Raw genomic sequence first — 14,332 nt, 5'->3', positions numbered from 1 at the left:
CTAAAGTATCGAGGCATGCACAGCATAAAGTTCACTAAGTGCTTGCTACATCATCCGCACTAAATTTTTTGTTGGTTAAGTGAATACTTTTTTATTGTATCTATCTAAAATCTCTGCTATACAAATGAAAAAAATCTGAAAATATGCAAAAGTGAATTTTCCCACATACAGCCACCACTCAACACAATCAGATGAATATGAAAAACGAGAACATTACAATAAAATCAAGTTTCAAAATGGCTGGCATTTTTAGCAAAAACAATTTCAAAAAGAGGAATAAGAAAAGAAATTAAGTGTTTGGAAAACCAAATCTTGCTGCTTTTCTGTCACCCTGTTGCCATCCCCAGCCCCCATCATCTCAGTGCCAATAACAGATATTCATCATTAAATAGAAGAAATATTTCATAAAAACAAAGTACTCCACTATTCTAACAAACTACAATCCACAAACAAGAACAAACGTTTCAAAGTAAGTTTAAAAGGAAAAAAAAAAATCCCATTTTACAAACCAATTACATTTAAGCTGATGAAACTTCATGGCTTACTTTAGAAATATGAACCTTTTCCATGCTGGGCAGGTCAATTTGGAAACCACCCCACCTCATTTTTCAAATACTTTTTCCAATTACTTGAGTTGATCCTGAGGTTCTCCATTCCTCTCACATCTGATCCTTGCATGACCTAGTGAAGTTTAAAAGTCATCTAAGAAAACACAGTGGTGTTCTTCACTCATGTATTTTTGCTCATGTATCAAATAAAGAATGGAGAGAAAATTGGGTAGAGTACTACAAATGGAAATACACTATTCACCTCCACATGACAATCTACATTAGAGATGGTCATTTTTCCCACTTATTTAACAGAACACCCTTGCTCAAACCCTGAAGTATAAATCTGTCCATAAAAACCCATGAAAACATGACATTTGGAAGAAACAGTATTACAAAGAGAGCAATGAATAAAACAATCAAATTTCAGTGACAAAAAATCATATTAAAACCGTAACTGAACATTTTTTAAATGTCCAAACCTATGTTTCAGAACAAAATCAGACTTAATGTGAAAAAAATGAATTTTAGCTTTAGATGTTAACAATTTTTAAATTATACATAATGACACTAACTAAGGCAATGCAGGGTTCATTCAAAGAGAAACCTCTATTTTAATTCCATGTTTAAAAGTGATTTTAAAAGTACTTGTTCCATAATGTGCTGTTGGGACAATATGGCACTAGGGAATTCCATTATAAACATACAATGATCAACTCAAAATCAAAGAAAAGACAGGTAAAAGGAGACCAGAGGGAGGTGGGAGATGGCTGAAAGACACACTATGAGTAAGTAAGCCCAAGACTAAATTCACAAAATCTTGTTTCCTCACTTTTGTATTCTAAATGTCTATCATAGCATGAACATCTCACTGCTCTGAGTGTAATTCTTGTATATAATAATACTTATTTTCAATGCAAATTGGACCACAAAATGCAAACTACTTCATTTGGTGCTCTACTGAAAAATATAAGTTCTTTTTTTGTTGTTGTTCTTTTCTACTGGAGATAAAACTGGATATTTGGCTGTACTGAGAGTCTCTGAAGTGCTGCATAAATACTTTGTTCTACATTGTGATTTACAGGCAACTTAATCTTTTAAAAGGCTAATTCAGAATACGCGTCATTTTTATTTCATGGCCAACTATTAGTCCTAAGATAAGCTGCAACACCAATATACGTACACAACAGCATTAAGTGGGAACAAAAATTATTTACTTCAAACAAAAATTTAAAACTAGAGCCAAAATTAAACAATGACTCTATAACAAATAACCAAAGAAACAGCAGCTATGATTATTCACAAAAGGTATGGTTGCCTCAGATTAGTCTACTAGGCTCTGTCATCTGCATTGGTGACGAGAAGTGGTATGCCTTCAACCATTAGAAAACATAATGTGCTGGTCAAAATTTTAAAATAAAATTGTATACTATTCAAGTGTCCCATAAAAACCACAAACTTTGTACCAAGCCAACCTTGAGACTACAACATGTAAACTACCCAACATAAATCACCAAAAGAATGAGTACCTTAAAAAAAAATAATAGTAACAGTGAGCTGTAGAACAACCTTAAGTAGCCTAATTTACATGCTACTAGAATACTCAAAAAGAATGGGAGGATTAAAATAAATGAACAAAAAATCCCCACAAAACTGAAGAAATAATAGTAGGAAAAATTTAAAAATTGATGGAAAAAAAAACCCCCACAGTTTAAGAACCTCAAGTAACCCAAAGAAAAATAAATATGAAGAAAAGTAAATGAACTCAGTTCATTATCAAATTGCTTATCATTAAAAACCAATGATAAAGAGGAAATGTTACAAGAAACCAGGCTTTTCTTTTTTCTTTTTAAGGATGTCTTACATGCCAAAAACAAAGATTAAGAATGAAAGCAAAATCTTCCCTGAAAACATTCAATCTAGAAAACAAGAGAGTACTAAAAGAAAAAACTGTCAACTTAGAATTCCACAGGCAGCTATTATAAAATATCTTTCTAAAACAAATACAAAATAAAGGCTTTTTTGGATATAAAAGCTGAAAGAACTAATCACTAGCAGACCAACACTACAATAAATGCTAAAAGAACTATTTCAGACAAATAATAAATGAAATGTGAATATACCAAAAAGAAGGAAGAGCATTAGAAATGTTCATTGCTAATGGCAAATACAGTACAGAGAGATGATGATGATGTGAAATTTCTCATCACACCACTCAAAACAGTGTGCAAATTATAATATATTTATTTCTGGAATTTTCCATTCAATATTTTTCAGACCCCAGTTGACTGAAGATAACTGAAACTCTGAAAAGAGATAAGGAAGGAGTAACAGACAGATATAGTAAAAACGGTAAACAATAAAGACTTGTTCATTATTTCACTTTTTTTTTTTTGAGACAGAGTCTCGCTCTGTCGCCAGGCTGGAATACAGTGGTATGATCTCAGCTCACTGCAACCTCCACCTCCCGGGTTCCAACGATTCTCCTGCCTCAGCCTTCCCAGTAGCTGGGACTATAGGCGCCTGCCACCATGCCCAGCTAATTTTTGTATTTTTAGTAGAGAGGGGTTTCACCATGTTGGGCAGGATGGTCTTGATCTCTTGACCTCGTGATCCACGCGCTTCGGCCTCCCAAAGTGCTTGGGGGTACAGGCATGAGCCACCACGCCTGGCCTATTTTAAACTCTTTACAAGACAGATGATGTACAGCAAAAGTAGTAACAATAAATTGTGTTTTATAATATATGTAAAAAAATAAGTGATAAAAATAGCACAAAACCAAAAGGGTAGAAGTATACAGCTACAAGGTTCTTATACTATACGTAAACTAGTATAATATTGCTTGAAGGTAAACTCTGAGAGGCTAACGATGCTATACTGTACTCTCTAAATCAAACAATGCTATATAACAAAAAATTACTACAAATCAGGCAAAACTGAATCATAAAAAAAGTTCAATCAAACATACAGCAGAGATAGAGATAGATAGAGAGAGAGAGACAGAGAGAGAAGGGAAGAGAAATGATGGGCAAAAAGAAAAGGATTAGCAAATGTTAGATTAAAATACAACTACACAGAGGCCAGGTACAGTGGCTCACACTGTAATCCCAGAACTTTTGGAGGCAGGCAGATCAACTAAGGTCAGGAGTTCGAGACCAGCCTGGCCAACATGGTAAAACCCCGTCTCTACCAAAAAATACAAAACTTAGCCACGTGTGGTGGTGTGCACCTGTAGTCTCAGCTAAATCAGGAGACTGAGGTGGGAGATCACTTGAACCCAGGAGGCGGAGGTTGCCGTGAGCCAAGATCAAGCCACTGCACTCCAGCCTGGGAGACAGAGCGAGACTCTGTCTCAATAATAATAATAACAGTATTATAATAAAATACAACCACTCAGAGAATCATATTATATGTAAATTCTCTAAACACCCCAATTAAAAAGCAAAGATTGCAACAATGAATGAATAAACTCAAAACATGACTATACGCTGCCTTAAAAAAACCTATTCTGGCTGGGCGCAGTGGCTCACACCTGTAATCCCAGCTGTTTGGCAGGCGGAGGAGGGTGGATCACCTGAGGTAAGGAGCTGGAGATCAGCCTGACCAACATGGAGAAACCCCGTATCTACTAAAAATACAAAATTAGCCAGGTGTGGTGGCACATACCTGTAATCCCAGCTATTCGGGAGGCTGAGGCAGGAGAATCGCTTAAAACCAGGAGGCGGAGGTTGCGGCGAGCCAAAATCGTGCCATTGCACTCCAGCCTGGGCAACAAGAGTGAACCCCCCCCCTCAAAAACAAATAAACAAACAAAAAAGAAGCCTATTTTAAGTTAAATTAACTTCAGGCCAGGTGCAGTGGCTCGCACCTGTAATCCAGCACTTTAAGAAGCCAAGACAGGTGGATCACTTGAGGCCAAGAGTTCAGGACCAGCCTGGCCAACATGGTGAAACCCCGTCTCTACTAAGCATACAAAAATTAGCCAGGCGTGGTGACGCACACCTGCAATCCCAGCTACTTGGAAGTCTGAGGCAGGAGAATCACTTGAACCCGGGAGGCAGAGGTTGCAGTGAGCTGAGATCATGCTGCTGCACTCCAGCCTGGGTGACAGAGCGAGACTCTATCTCAAAAAAAAAAAAAAAAAAAAAGAAACCTATTTTAAATATAAAGGCACAAAGAAAGTATAAGCATGGGAAAAGAAACATCAAGCTAAAGCTAATCAATAGAAAGCTAAATTCACTATATTAATATCAGCCAGCAGATTTCATAACAAAGAATATTAACAAAATACAGTGGCTTACTCATCAAGAAGATACAAAAATCCTAATTGTTTCTGCACCTAATACCCACCGCTCACAATAATTGACAGAACAAACAGGCAAAAAACGAGTAAGGATACAGACAACTTAATATAAATCAACTTGACCTAATGGACATTTACAGAAAAACTCCACACAACTACAAATGAAGACACATTCATTCTTTTAAAAAACACATAGAGCCGGGCACAGTGGCTCACACCTGTAATCCCAGCACTTTGGGAGGCTGAGGGGGCAGGTCATGAGGTCAAGAGATCAAGACCATCCTGACCAACATGGTGAAACCCTGTCTCTACTAAAAATACAAAAATTAGCTGGGTAAGTCCCAGCTACTCAGGAGGCTGAAACAGGAGAATCGCTTGAACCTGGGAGGCAGAGGCTGTAGTGAGCTGAGATCGTGCCACCGCACTCCAGGACAGAGGGAGACTCTATCTCCACCCCCCACCCCCCCAAAAAAAAACCAAACAAACAAACAAAAAAAAACCACACACATAGAATGTTTAACAAGATAATCCATGTTCTGCATCAAAAAAGTATAAATAAACTTAAAAGGAATGATAATACAAAAATATTAAATTAGAAATCAGTAACAGTGAATATCCAAATATTTCTAAACTAAATAACACACTTTTAAGTAACTCATAGGTCAAAGAAGAAAAGGAAAACCACATAAAGCATTTTTTAAACTAAATAAAAATGAAAACACAACATATCAAAATTCATAAAGCCCTACTTAAGAGAGAAGTTTATATCATGAAATGCCTATACTAGGAATTCTGGTTTCTCGTTGAGCATATAAGGAGCAGAGAGAAGTCTTTGCTCTGCCCTAAAACAAATACAAAGCTCAACAAACTGAAAATCACCAACTCTTATATCAGTGAATTGAGAGGTCACAGGGCAAACTGCTAAACAAAAAATTGGGGCTCATGCCTGTAATTCCAGCACTTTGGGAGGTGGAGGCGGGCGGATCACAAGGTTAGGAGATCGAGACCATCCTGGCTAACAAGGTGAAACCCCGTGTCTACTAAAAAATATTTAAAAATTACCCAGGCATGGTGGCAGGCGCCTGTAGTCCCAGCTACTCGGGAGGCTGAGACAGGAAAATGGTGTGAACCCGGGAGGTGGAGCTTGCAGTGAGCTGAGATTACGCCACTGCACTCCAGCCTGGGTGACAGAGCAAGACTCCGCCTCAAAAAACAAAAAACAAACAAACAAACGAAAACAAAAATTAGCTGGGCATGGTGGCACATGCCTGTAATCCCAGCTACTTGGGAGGCTGAGGCAGGAGAATTACTTGAACCCGGGAAGCAGAGGTTGGAGCCGAGATCACGCCATTGCACTCCAGCCTGGGCAACAAGAGTGAAACGCCGTCCAAAAAAAAAAAAAAAAAGGCACATGTATACATATGTAACAAACCTGCATGTTGTGCACATGTACCCTAGAACTTAAAGTATAATTAAAAAAAAAAAAAAAAACTTACAACTTACCTAAGCAAATCCAGCAGCTGAAACCTCTGCAGGAACCAGTACCAGGGAAAGAAAACCTGAACTATTTTAGTTGATAAACTGCTGGAGGCACAGTGTGGACAAGCCTGAAAAAGAAAACCTCCAGGGGGACCTGGTCTTGGGGGATCCTCACACTTTTGTGAATTTTACCTCTAGGACCTCTAGCAGGCCCACAGAGTGAATACTGGAGAAAGAATCCTCCAGAGATCCCTCCAATAAAGGGGGAAAAGGAACCATTCTGAAATAACCAGAGCTTTCTTTTTCCTAACAAGGCCTGCTATTTAACTATTTAACCAGATTCTAACCTGTGGAGGTTTTTGTCAGAGCCTAACTAACCTAGGGAAGGGAAATGTACAACCTCAGGCGACTCTAACCATCATCGTATCCCACTTGCGGGAGAAAAAAATAACTAAGAAGCCCCCATGCAGTTCACATTCCAGGGGTAGAGGTTCACCTAAAGACTGAAACCTAATTACAGAAGTATAAGATGCCTCCTGTTCCCCACAATTCACTAGTACATTAACTAAAGGCCTATTTGTAGTGCAGTTCCCTTTGCCAGGACATAATGTTCAACTTGAAACAACAACACAAAAGGCAAAAAATACAGTTTAAATAAAGTGAAAAACCATCAGAAACTAAGTCAGACATGGCAGGAATGTTGGAATTATGAGACCAATAATTTTTAAAATCTATGATTAATACGATAAGGAATTTAATGGAAAAGGTAGACAACATGCAAGAACATATGCATAATGAAAGCAAATCAGAAATGCCAGAGACACCAAAAACAAACAGAAATGAAGAATGAATGTCTTTGATGGAATCATCAGCAGAGTGGGACACAACTGAAGAAAAAAATCTCTAAGCTTGAGGATATGACAATAAAAACTTCCAAAATTGAAAAGGAAAGAGAAAAAAGACCGGAAAACAAAAGCAAACAAAATATCCATGAATGCTGGGACACATACAAAACGCATGACATAGTTAAAATGGGAATATGAGGAATAGAAGAAAAGAGAAGCAGCAATATTTGAAATCATAACGTCCAAAAACTTACCCTCGAATAAATGGCAGTAGCCAAACCAGCTATCAAAGAAACTTAGAGGACACCAAGCAAGATAAATGCAAAAAAGGAGGGGGTAAGGGAAGTACACCTCCACGCTCAAAGATTAAAATCCACGAAGGAAGCCAGAGGAAAACACCTTACCCACACAGTCACCAAGTGTAAGAATGATATCTGAATTTGCCTCAGAAAACATGCAATCAATCAAGCAGATAGTGAAATAAAACACTTAAAGTGTGATGAGAGGGTGAAAAAAAAAAGACAAGAAAATGCAATCATATAAAATACTCAATAAAAACCACAAAAGCTGTGAATGACAAAAACAGTAACAAAAATTTAAAAATGAAAAATAGTAATAAATATGGTAGATATTAACCCAATTATATCAATAATCACCTTAAATGGCAATGGTCTAAATATCCCAATTAAAAAATAAAGATTGTCACAGATCCAAAACCAAGCAGCAACTACATGTTGTCTACAGGAAACCTACTTTAAATATAAAGACATGTAGAGTTTAAAGGAAATCGTGCTCGCTTTGGCAGCACACATACAAAAATTAGAATGATACAGAGAAGATCAGTAGGACCCCTGTGCAAGGGTGACACGCAAATTCGTGAAGGGTTCCATATAAAAATAAATAAATAAAAAGGAAATGGAGAAAGATATACCATGCTAATGCTAATTTTTAAAAAGCAGAAATACTATATTAATTATGAACAGAACAGACTCAGAGCAAAGAAAGTTATCAGGACTAAAGAGAGTAATAAAATAAGATACAGGTGTTAATACTTCAAAACGACATAACAATCCTTAATGTGTATGGACTAACAAAAGAAGTCAAAATATATGAAGCAAAAACTGATAGAAATTGATACTGCAGCCAGAAATTAACAGATACACTAGTGAGAAAATCAGTTAAGGACACAGCTGAGCTCAACAGTACTATCAATCAACTGTATATAATTGACATCTGTAGACTACTTCGTCCAACAACAGCAGATGACACATTCTTCTATTCTCCAGCTTACATGGAACACTAACCAAGACAGACCACATTCTAGACCATAAAACACACCTTAACAAATTTTAAAGAATAGAAATCATACAGTGTGCCTTGCTCTCTCAGACCACAATGAAATTAAATCAGAAATCAATACCAGAAAGGTGGCCATAAATCCAAAAACACATGGAGATTAAACAAGACACTTCTAAACAACATATAAGTAAAATAATAAAGAGAAATTTAAAAATATTTGAAACTAAATGAAAATAAAACTTATAAAAATTTGTCAGATGCTGGGAAAGCAGCGTTTAAAGAGGAATTTATTGCACTGAATGTATATATTGGAAAAGAAGATAGAAGAACAATAATCTTCTTTTTTTTTTTTTTTTTTTGTGAGATAGAGTTTTGCTCTTGTCACCCACCCAGACTAGAGTGCAATGGCGCTATCTTGGCTCACTGCAAACTCCACCTCCTGGGTTCAAGTGATTCCCTGCCTCAGCCTCCTGAGTAGCTGGGATTACAGGCATCCGGCACCACACCCAGCTAATTTTTGTATTTTTAGTAGATACGGGGGCTTCACCATGTTGGCCAGGCTGGTCTTGAACTCCTGACCTCAGGGGATCCACCACATCTGGCTTTTTTTTTTTTTTTTTGAGATGGAGTCTTGCTCTGTCACCCACGCTGGAGTGCAGTGGTGAGATCTCGTGTCACTGCAACCTCCGCGTCTCGGGTTCAAGTGCTTCTCCTGCCTCAGCCTCCCGAGTAGCTGGGACTACGGGCCTGCACCACCACGCCCGGCTAATTTTTGTATTTTTAGTAGACAAAGAGTTTCTCCATGTTGGCCAGGCTGGTCCGGAATCCCTGACCTCAAGTGATCTGCCTGCCTCAGCCTCCTAACGTGCTGGGATACAGGCATGAGCCACCGCGCCTGGCCTTAATCTTCAAAATAGTAGAAAAAGAAGAGCCAATTAAGCCCAATGTAAGCAAACAAATAAAAATTAAAGTGGCCAGGCATGGTGGCTCACGCCTGTAATCCCAGCACTTTGGTGGGTTAAGGGGGGGCAAATGGCTTAAGCCCAGGAGTTCAAGACCAGCCTAGGCAACATGCGAAACTTATCTCTATAAAAAATTATAAGAAAAAATTAGATGGGCATGGTGGTGTGTACCTCTAGTCTCAGCTGATCAGGAGGCTGAGGTGGGAGTATGCTTGGGCCTGGGAGGTCAAGGCTGCAATGAACCACTGCACTCCAGCCCGGGCAACAGAGCAAGACTCTCTCAAAAAAAGTTTAGGCAAGGTGGCACGATACAAAATAAACACAGAAATTTCAACAGGATTTTTATACACTAGCAAGGAACAATCATCACTGTGGTAAGCTCCAAAGAAATGAATAGATGGTTCGTTCAAACCTGTTGAGATCTAACATGGACGGGCTGAAGAAGAGGAACAAAAAGAGCAAGACTAAGGCCAGGCATTGTGGCTCACCTGTAATCCCAGCACTTTGGGAGGCCAAGGCAGGTGGATCACCTGAGTTCAGGAGTTCGAGACCAGCCTGGCCAACATGGTTAAACCTTATCTCTACTAAAAATACAAAAATTAGCCAGGCGTGGTGGTGGGCGTCTATAATTCCAGCTACTCAGGAGGGTGAGGCAGGAGAATCCCTTGAACCCAGGAGGCAAAGACTGCAGTGAGCCGAGATCACACCACTGCACTCCAACCCTGCCAACAAAGCAAGAATCCGTCTCAAAAAAAAAAAAAAAAAAAAAAAGCAAGAGTAAGAAGAGCAAAGTAGCCCAGGGAAGGGCACCAACTTTCCTGCTTTCACCAACGAACCATTGAATTGCTATTTTTTCTTTGGTTTTTACGTTTTGCCTCAAACCTAGGTTTCTGTTTCTCTACAGTAACTTTTTTTATGGTCATTCTGGAGAGAAGAAGGGCTGCAATGTTCACACATTAGTTGTGATAAGAAGCCAGTTTATTTTAGATTTGGCTAACCAGTCTGGGCTGCGTGACTATATACTCCTGAATTATAGTTTTAAAAGCTTGTAAAAGAAAACACAAAAAAATTCATAAACTAAATTTCATAAAGAATGTCTGCTCTTCAAAAGATTAAAAGAATGAAAATATAAGCCACAGAGTGACATAAATATCTGCAAATATGTATCTGATAAAGGACCTGCATCCAGAATACATACTCTCACGAAAGTCAGTAACAAGAAAACAAGCCAATAAAAAAAAGCAGGTTGGTGGGGAGATCTTAATAAACACTTCACCAAAAATAACAAATAACAAATATGCACATAAAAAGATATTGGCTAAGCACAGTGGCTCATGCCTGTAATCGCAGCACTTTGGGAGGCCGAGGAGGGTGGATCACGAGGTCCGGAGACTGAGACCATCCTGGCTAACACAGCGAAACCCCATCTCTACTAAAAAAATACAAAAAAATTAGCCGGGCGTGGTGGTGGGCGCCTGTAGTCCCAGCTACTCGGGAGGCTGAGGCAGGAGAATGCATTAACCCAAGAGGCAGAGGTTGCAGTGAGCCAAGATTGCACAACTGCACTCCAGCCTGGGCGACAGAGCGAGACTCCGTCACACATACAAAAAAAGCATATACCTACCATGGTGAGTCACACCTACCATGTGGCCCAACCATTCCACTCCTTGGTATTCATGCAAGAGAAATAAAAACATATATCTTATAAGATTTATACAATATTTATAGTAGCTTTATTTGTAACAGCCCAAAACTGAAAACAACCTGAATGTCCATCAGTTGTTGAATGGATAAGCAAATTATAGTATATCCATACATAGAATTGTAGTCAGCCAAAAAATGAACTATTAAAATATACAACAAGAAAAAATCTTAAAATAATTATGCTGAAAGATGCCAGACAGAAAAAGCATACATACTGTATGTTTCCATTTTTTAACATTACAGAAAATTCAAACTAATTTAAAGTGACAAAAAGCAGATCAGTAGTTGCTTGGGGAGGGATGTGAAGACAGGGAAAAGGAGATTAAAAGAATTCACAAGGAAACTCTTGCCTGTGATTGTGATGGTAGTTTCACTAATGTGTACATATGTCAAAATGTTATCAATGTTCCTATTTTAAATATGTGCAATGTATCGTGTATATTTATGATATATTAGACTTTTGAATAACTTATGGTCCTAAGATTGTGTGTGTGTGTATTTCCTTCAAAATTAAATTTACTTTTTAAAAAAGCTTAACTTTTAAATATTATTGTGTTGTGTTGTAAAAATACAAGGAAAGAACAAAAAGATAAAGTGACTCAATAAAAAAGATTAAATCTCCACTTGGATTTCATTATAACTTCAAAGTTCTAAAGATTTCTTTAAAAGATGATCCTTAAAGAAACATTAAAATTTTTAAATTACACATAAAAATTAACTTATTTTACCAAAAATTTTCTCCTGAAAGTCTTAAAAAATCAGTACAAAATTTAACAGCTAATTGAAAAGATTTACTTAAAATCAGGTTCTCCTTTATCCTCTTTTAAAAAATGTTGCAAAGAAAAAGAGACAAAAACCTGATCACGTATCTCTGGTGCACGAAAACCTTCCTTAAAACAAACAAAAACTGTACTTTAAAAGCTAAATTACCTCAAAATTCAAACAACTAAAAATTGTGAGCTATTTATAATGACACTCAGAAACAACTAAGTCTTCTAATAATAATGAAAGGTAATGTGTGTTAAAGATTGCTTTTAACAAGGTGTGAGGTTCAATTTTGTCAATTTAAAAAGAGAACTGTGGCTTATAAGCATCTACGAATTTCTTTACCAAAATAACATTGACAGCAAGCAAATCTCTATCAGGTCAAAACGAAGACTTTCTCCCCTTTTCTTTTTCTTTTCTTTTCTTTTTTTTCTTTTTTTTTTTTTTTTTTGAGATAGAGTCTCGCTCTGTCACCCGGTCTGGAGTGCAGTGGTACCATCATCTTGGCTCACTGCAACCTCGGCCTCTGGGGTTCAAGCAATTCTCCTGCCTCAGCCTCTTAAGTAGCTGGGATTATAGGCACATGCCACCATACCCAGCTAATTTTTTGTATTTTTAGTAGTAGAGACAGGGTTTCATCATGTTGACCAGGCTGGTCTCAAACTCCTGGCCTCAAATGATCCACCCACCTCGGCCTTCCGAAGTGCTGGAATTATAGGCGTGAGCTACCCCACCTGTCATCTCCCCTTTTTTTCCTTGGCAATATCCTCTCCTACCATGGGAAGAAGAAAACTAGTTTGAAGTGCTCAGAAAGACTATAAATTGGGGAAATCAGGGGAGTAACCACACTTTCCTAAAAACATAAGCTGTCTCTACTTGTTTTGTCATATTAAAGGACTCCCTACATCAAGTTCCTGCAGACACAGAATCCTATGTGTTCCATCTAATCATCTTTTACCTAAGAACGGAAATCCCCCAATCATAGAAACAAAGAGCTATGGTTTCTGGAAAAGACACTTACACTTTTACTCCCCCTGATAATAATCTTAGTGAACAATGCTTATGTATCACCGGTGGTCCACCACCATCATTACCAAAGATTTGTGTGAAAATACTACACTAGTAAATTATAGTTGCAATATTTAAAAGGTGATAGTGATAACACATTAATAACATAATATTGAAGTAGATACTTGTTGCTAATTTCTAGTTTTAAAACATTTATATGCAAAAGGGTTAAAGGTTAGTCACAGAAAAAGTGCACTAAAAAATATGAGGCAGTATAATCTAAGTTAATAAAGAAATAAATGAAACAGAATTTTTTACTAAGGAGTAAGAGATGGTAAACTAAGATTAAAAATGTGCAAACACTACATGATACAGACATTTAAAAATTACAGTAGTGAATTAAAGTTCCCTTGACTTTCAATTTAAGTGTGCTCTACCATCATCAACCATGGAGTCTACACATTGTGTACATGTATCAAAATATTACATGTACCTCCAAAATATGTACAACTACGATATATCAATAATTTTTAAAAACTCATATAGTCTAGAAGGAACCCTAAAGTTCTGGGTAAAACAGCCTTTCTTTCCCTGACCTATCCCTATCTTTCCATCAAGAGAAGATAAGAGTGTGGTGAAACCACCGTTCCCCAAAAAGGAACCTATGACTGAAGTCTTCTACCAGCCATCAGGATCAAGAAGGAGCCCATACTACCTCTCTACCCGACCTCTTCAAACACTCAAGGCCTCATCTTATTTGCCTGAAGTCTACCAGGGTCAATCTGATAATGACTTTCTCCCTGTTTTTACGTCAGTCATCAAAAGACTCCTGGTCCATCCTCACCTACCTCATCCCTACACAGTTGTGAACCTCCCCTATTATGTCCACACCTGCCACCCCTCCTTCAACAGCTGAAAGTCTTCCACTGTGCTCTGAGAACAAGGTGCAATGTACCCCACCCTTTTCTCTGAACATCTCCTCTGATTCTTGTTCCAACAAAAACTTAGATCGACCCTGAAACCCACTGTTTACTCTGTAGCTATCTCAACGTTACTTTGCTCGCACAGCTCTTGTGTCACTGGGTATGGAGATGAGGTAGGTTTCCTCATTCCTCAATGTTAATTCTACAACTCTCTAAAACCTTCCAGCAAAAAAATTTCAAGTCACCAGACATTAGCAACCATTAGGTCTCATCATTAGGGTAGGATACAGCAAACTACAGGCCCTCTAGTTATCCACCTGTTTTTGTATAGCTCAACAGCTAAGAATGATTTTAATACATTTAAATGGCTTTTTAAAAAAAATCAAAAGAAGACTGTTTCATAACACATCAAAACTATATAAAATTTAAGTTCCAGTGTCCACAAATAAAGTTTTGCTGGAACACTGCCACATCCGCTTGTTTAAAAATTGTCTAT

General features: G+C 37.8%; 1 protein-coding gene and 1 non-coding gene across 28 annotated transcripts in view; one reads left to right on the top strand and one right to left on the bottom strand.

Moving 5' to 3' along the window:
- The window catches only part of MLLT10 (MLLT10 histone lysine methyltransferase DOT1L cofactor), a 225,987-nt gene that overhangs the window by 75,572 nt on the left and 136,083 nt on the right, over window positions 1–14,332 (bottom strand). The window contains exon 2 of one of the 27 annotated variants that reach the window (XM_054437329.2): window positions 546–681. The exons of the other annotated variants lie outside the window; for them this stretch is intronic. Within the exon in view, the coding sequence (XP_054293304.1) occupies window positions 546–605 (60 nt within the window). The 5' untranslated portion in view covers window positions 606–681. The remainder of the gene's footprint in view (window positions 1–545; window positions 682–14,332) is intronic. 27 annotated transcript variants of the gene reach the window in all.
- LOC129006956 (U6 spliceosomal RNA) lies at window positions 7,965–8,071 on the top strand. Its single transcript, XR_008492145.1, has one exon. It is a non-coding gene; the product is annotated as a U6 spliceosomal RNA (small nuclear RNA).

Source organism: Pongo pygmaeus, chromosome 8, assembly GCF_028885625.2.
Source record: "Pongo pygmaeus isolate AG05252 chromosome 8, NHGRI_mPonPyg2-v2.0_pri, whole genome shotgun sequence".
NCBI classification, from domain to species: domain Eukaryota; kingdom Metazoa; phylum Chordata; class Mammalia; order Primates; family Hominidae; genus Pongo; species Pongo pygmaeus.
This window is presented reverse-complemented; position numbering and strand designations above follow the sequence as displayed.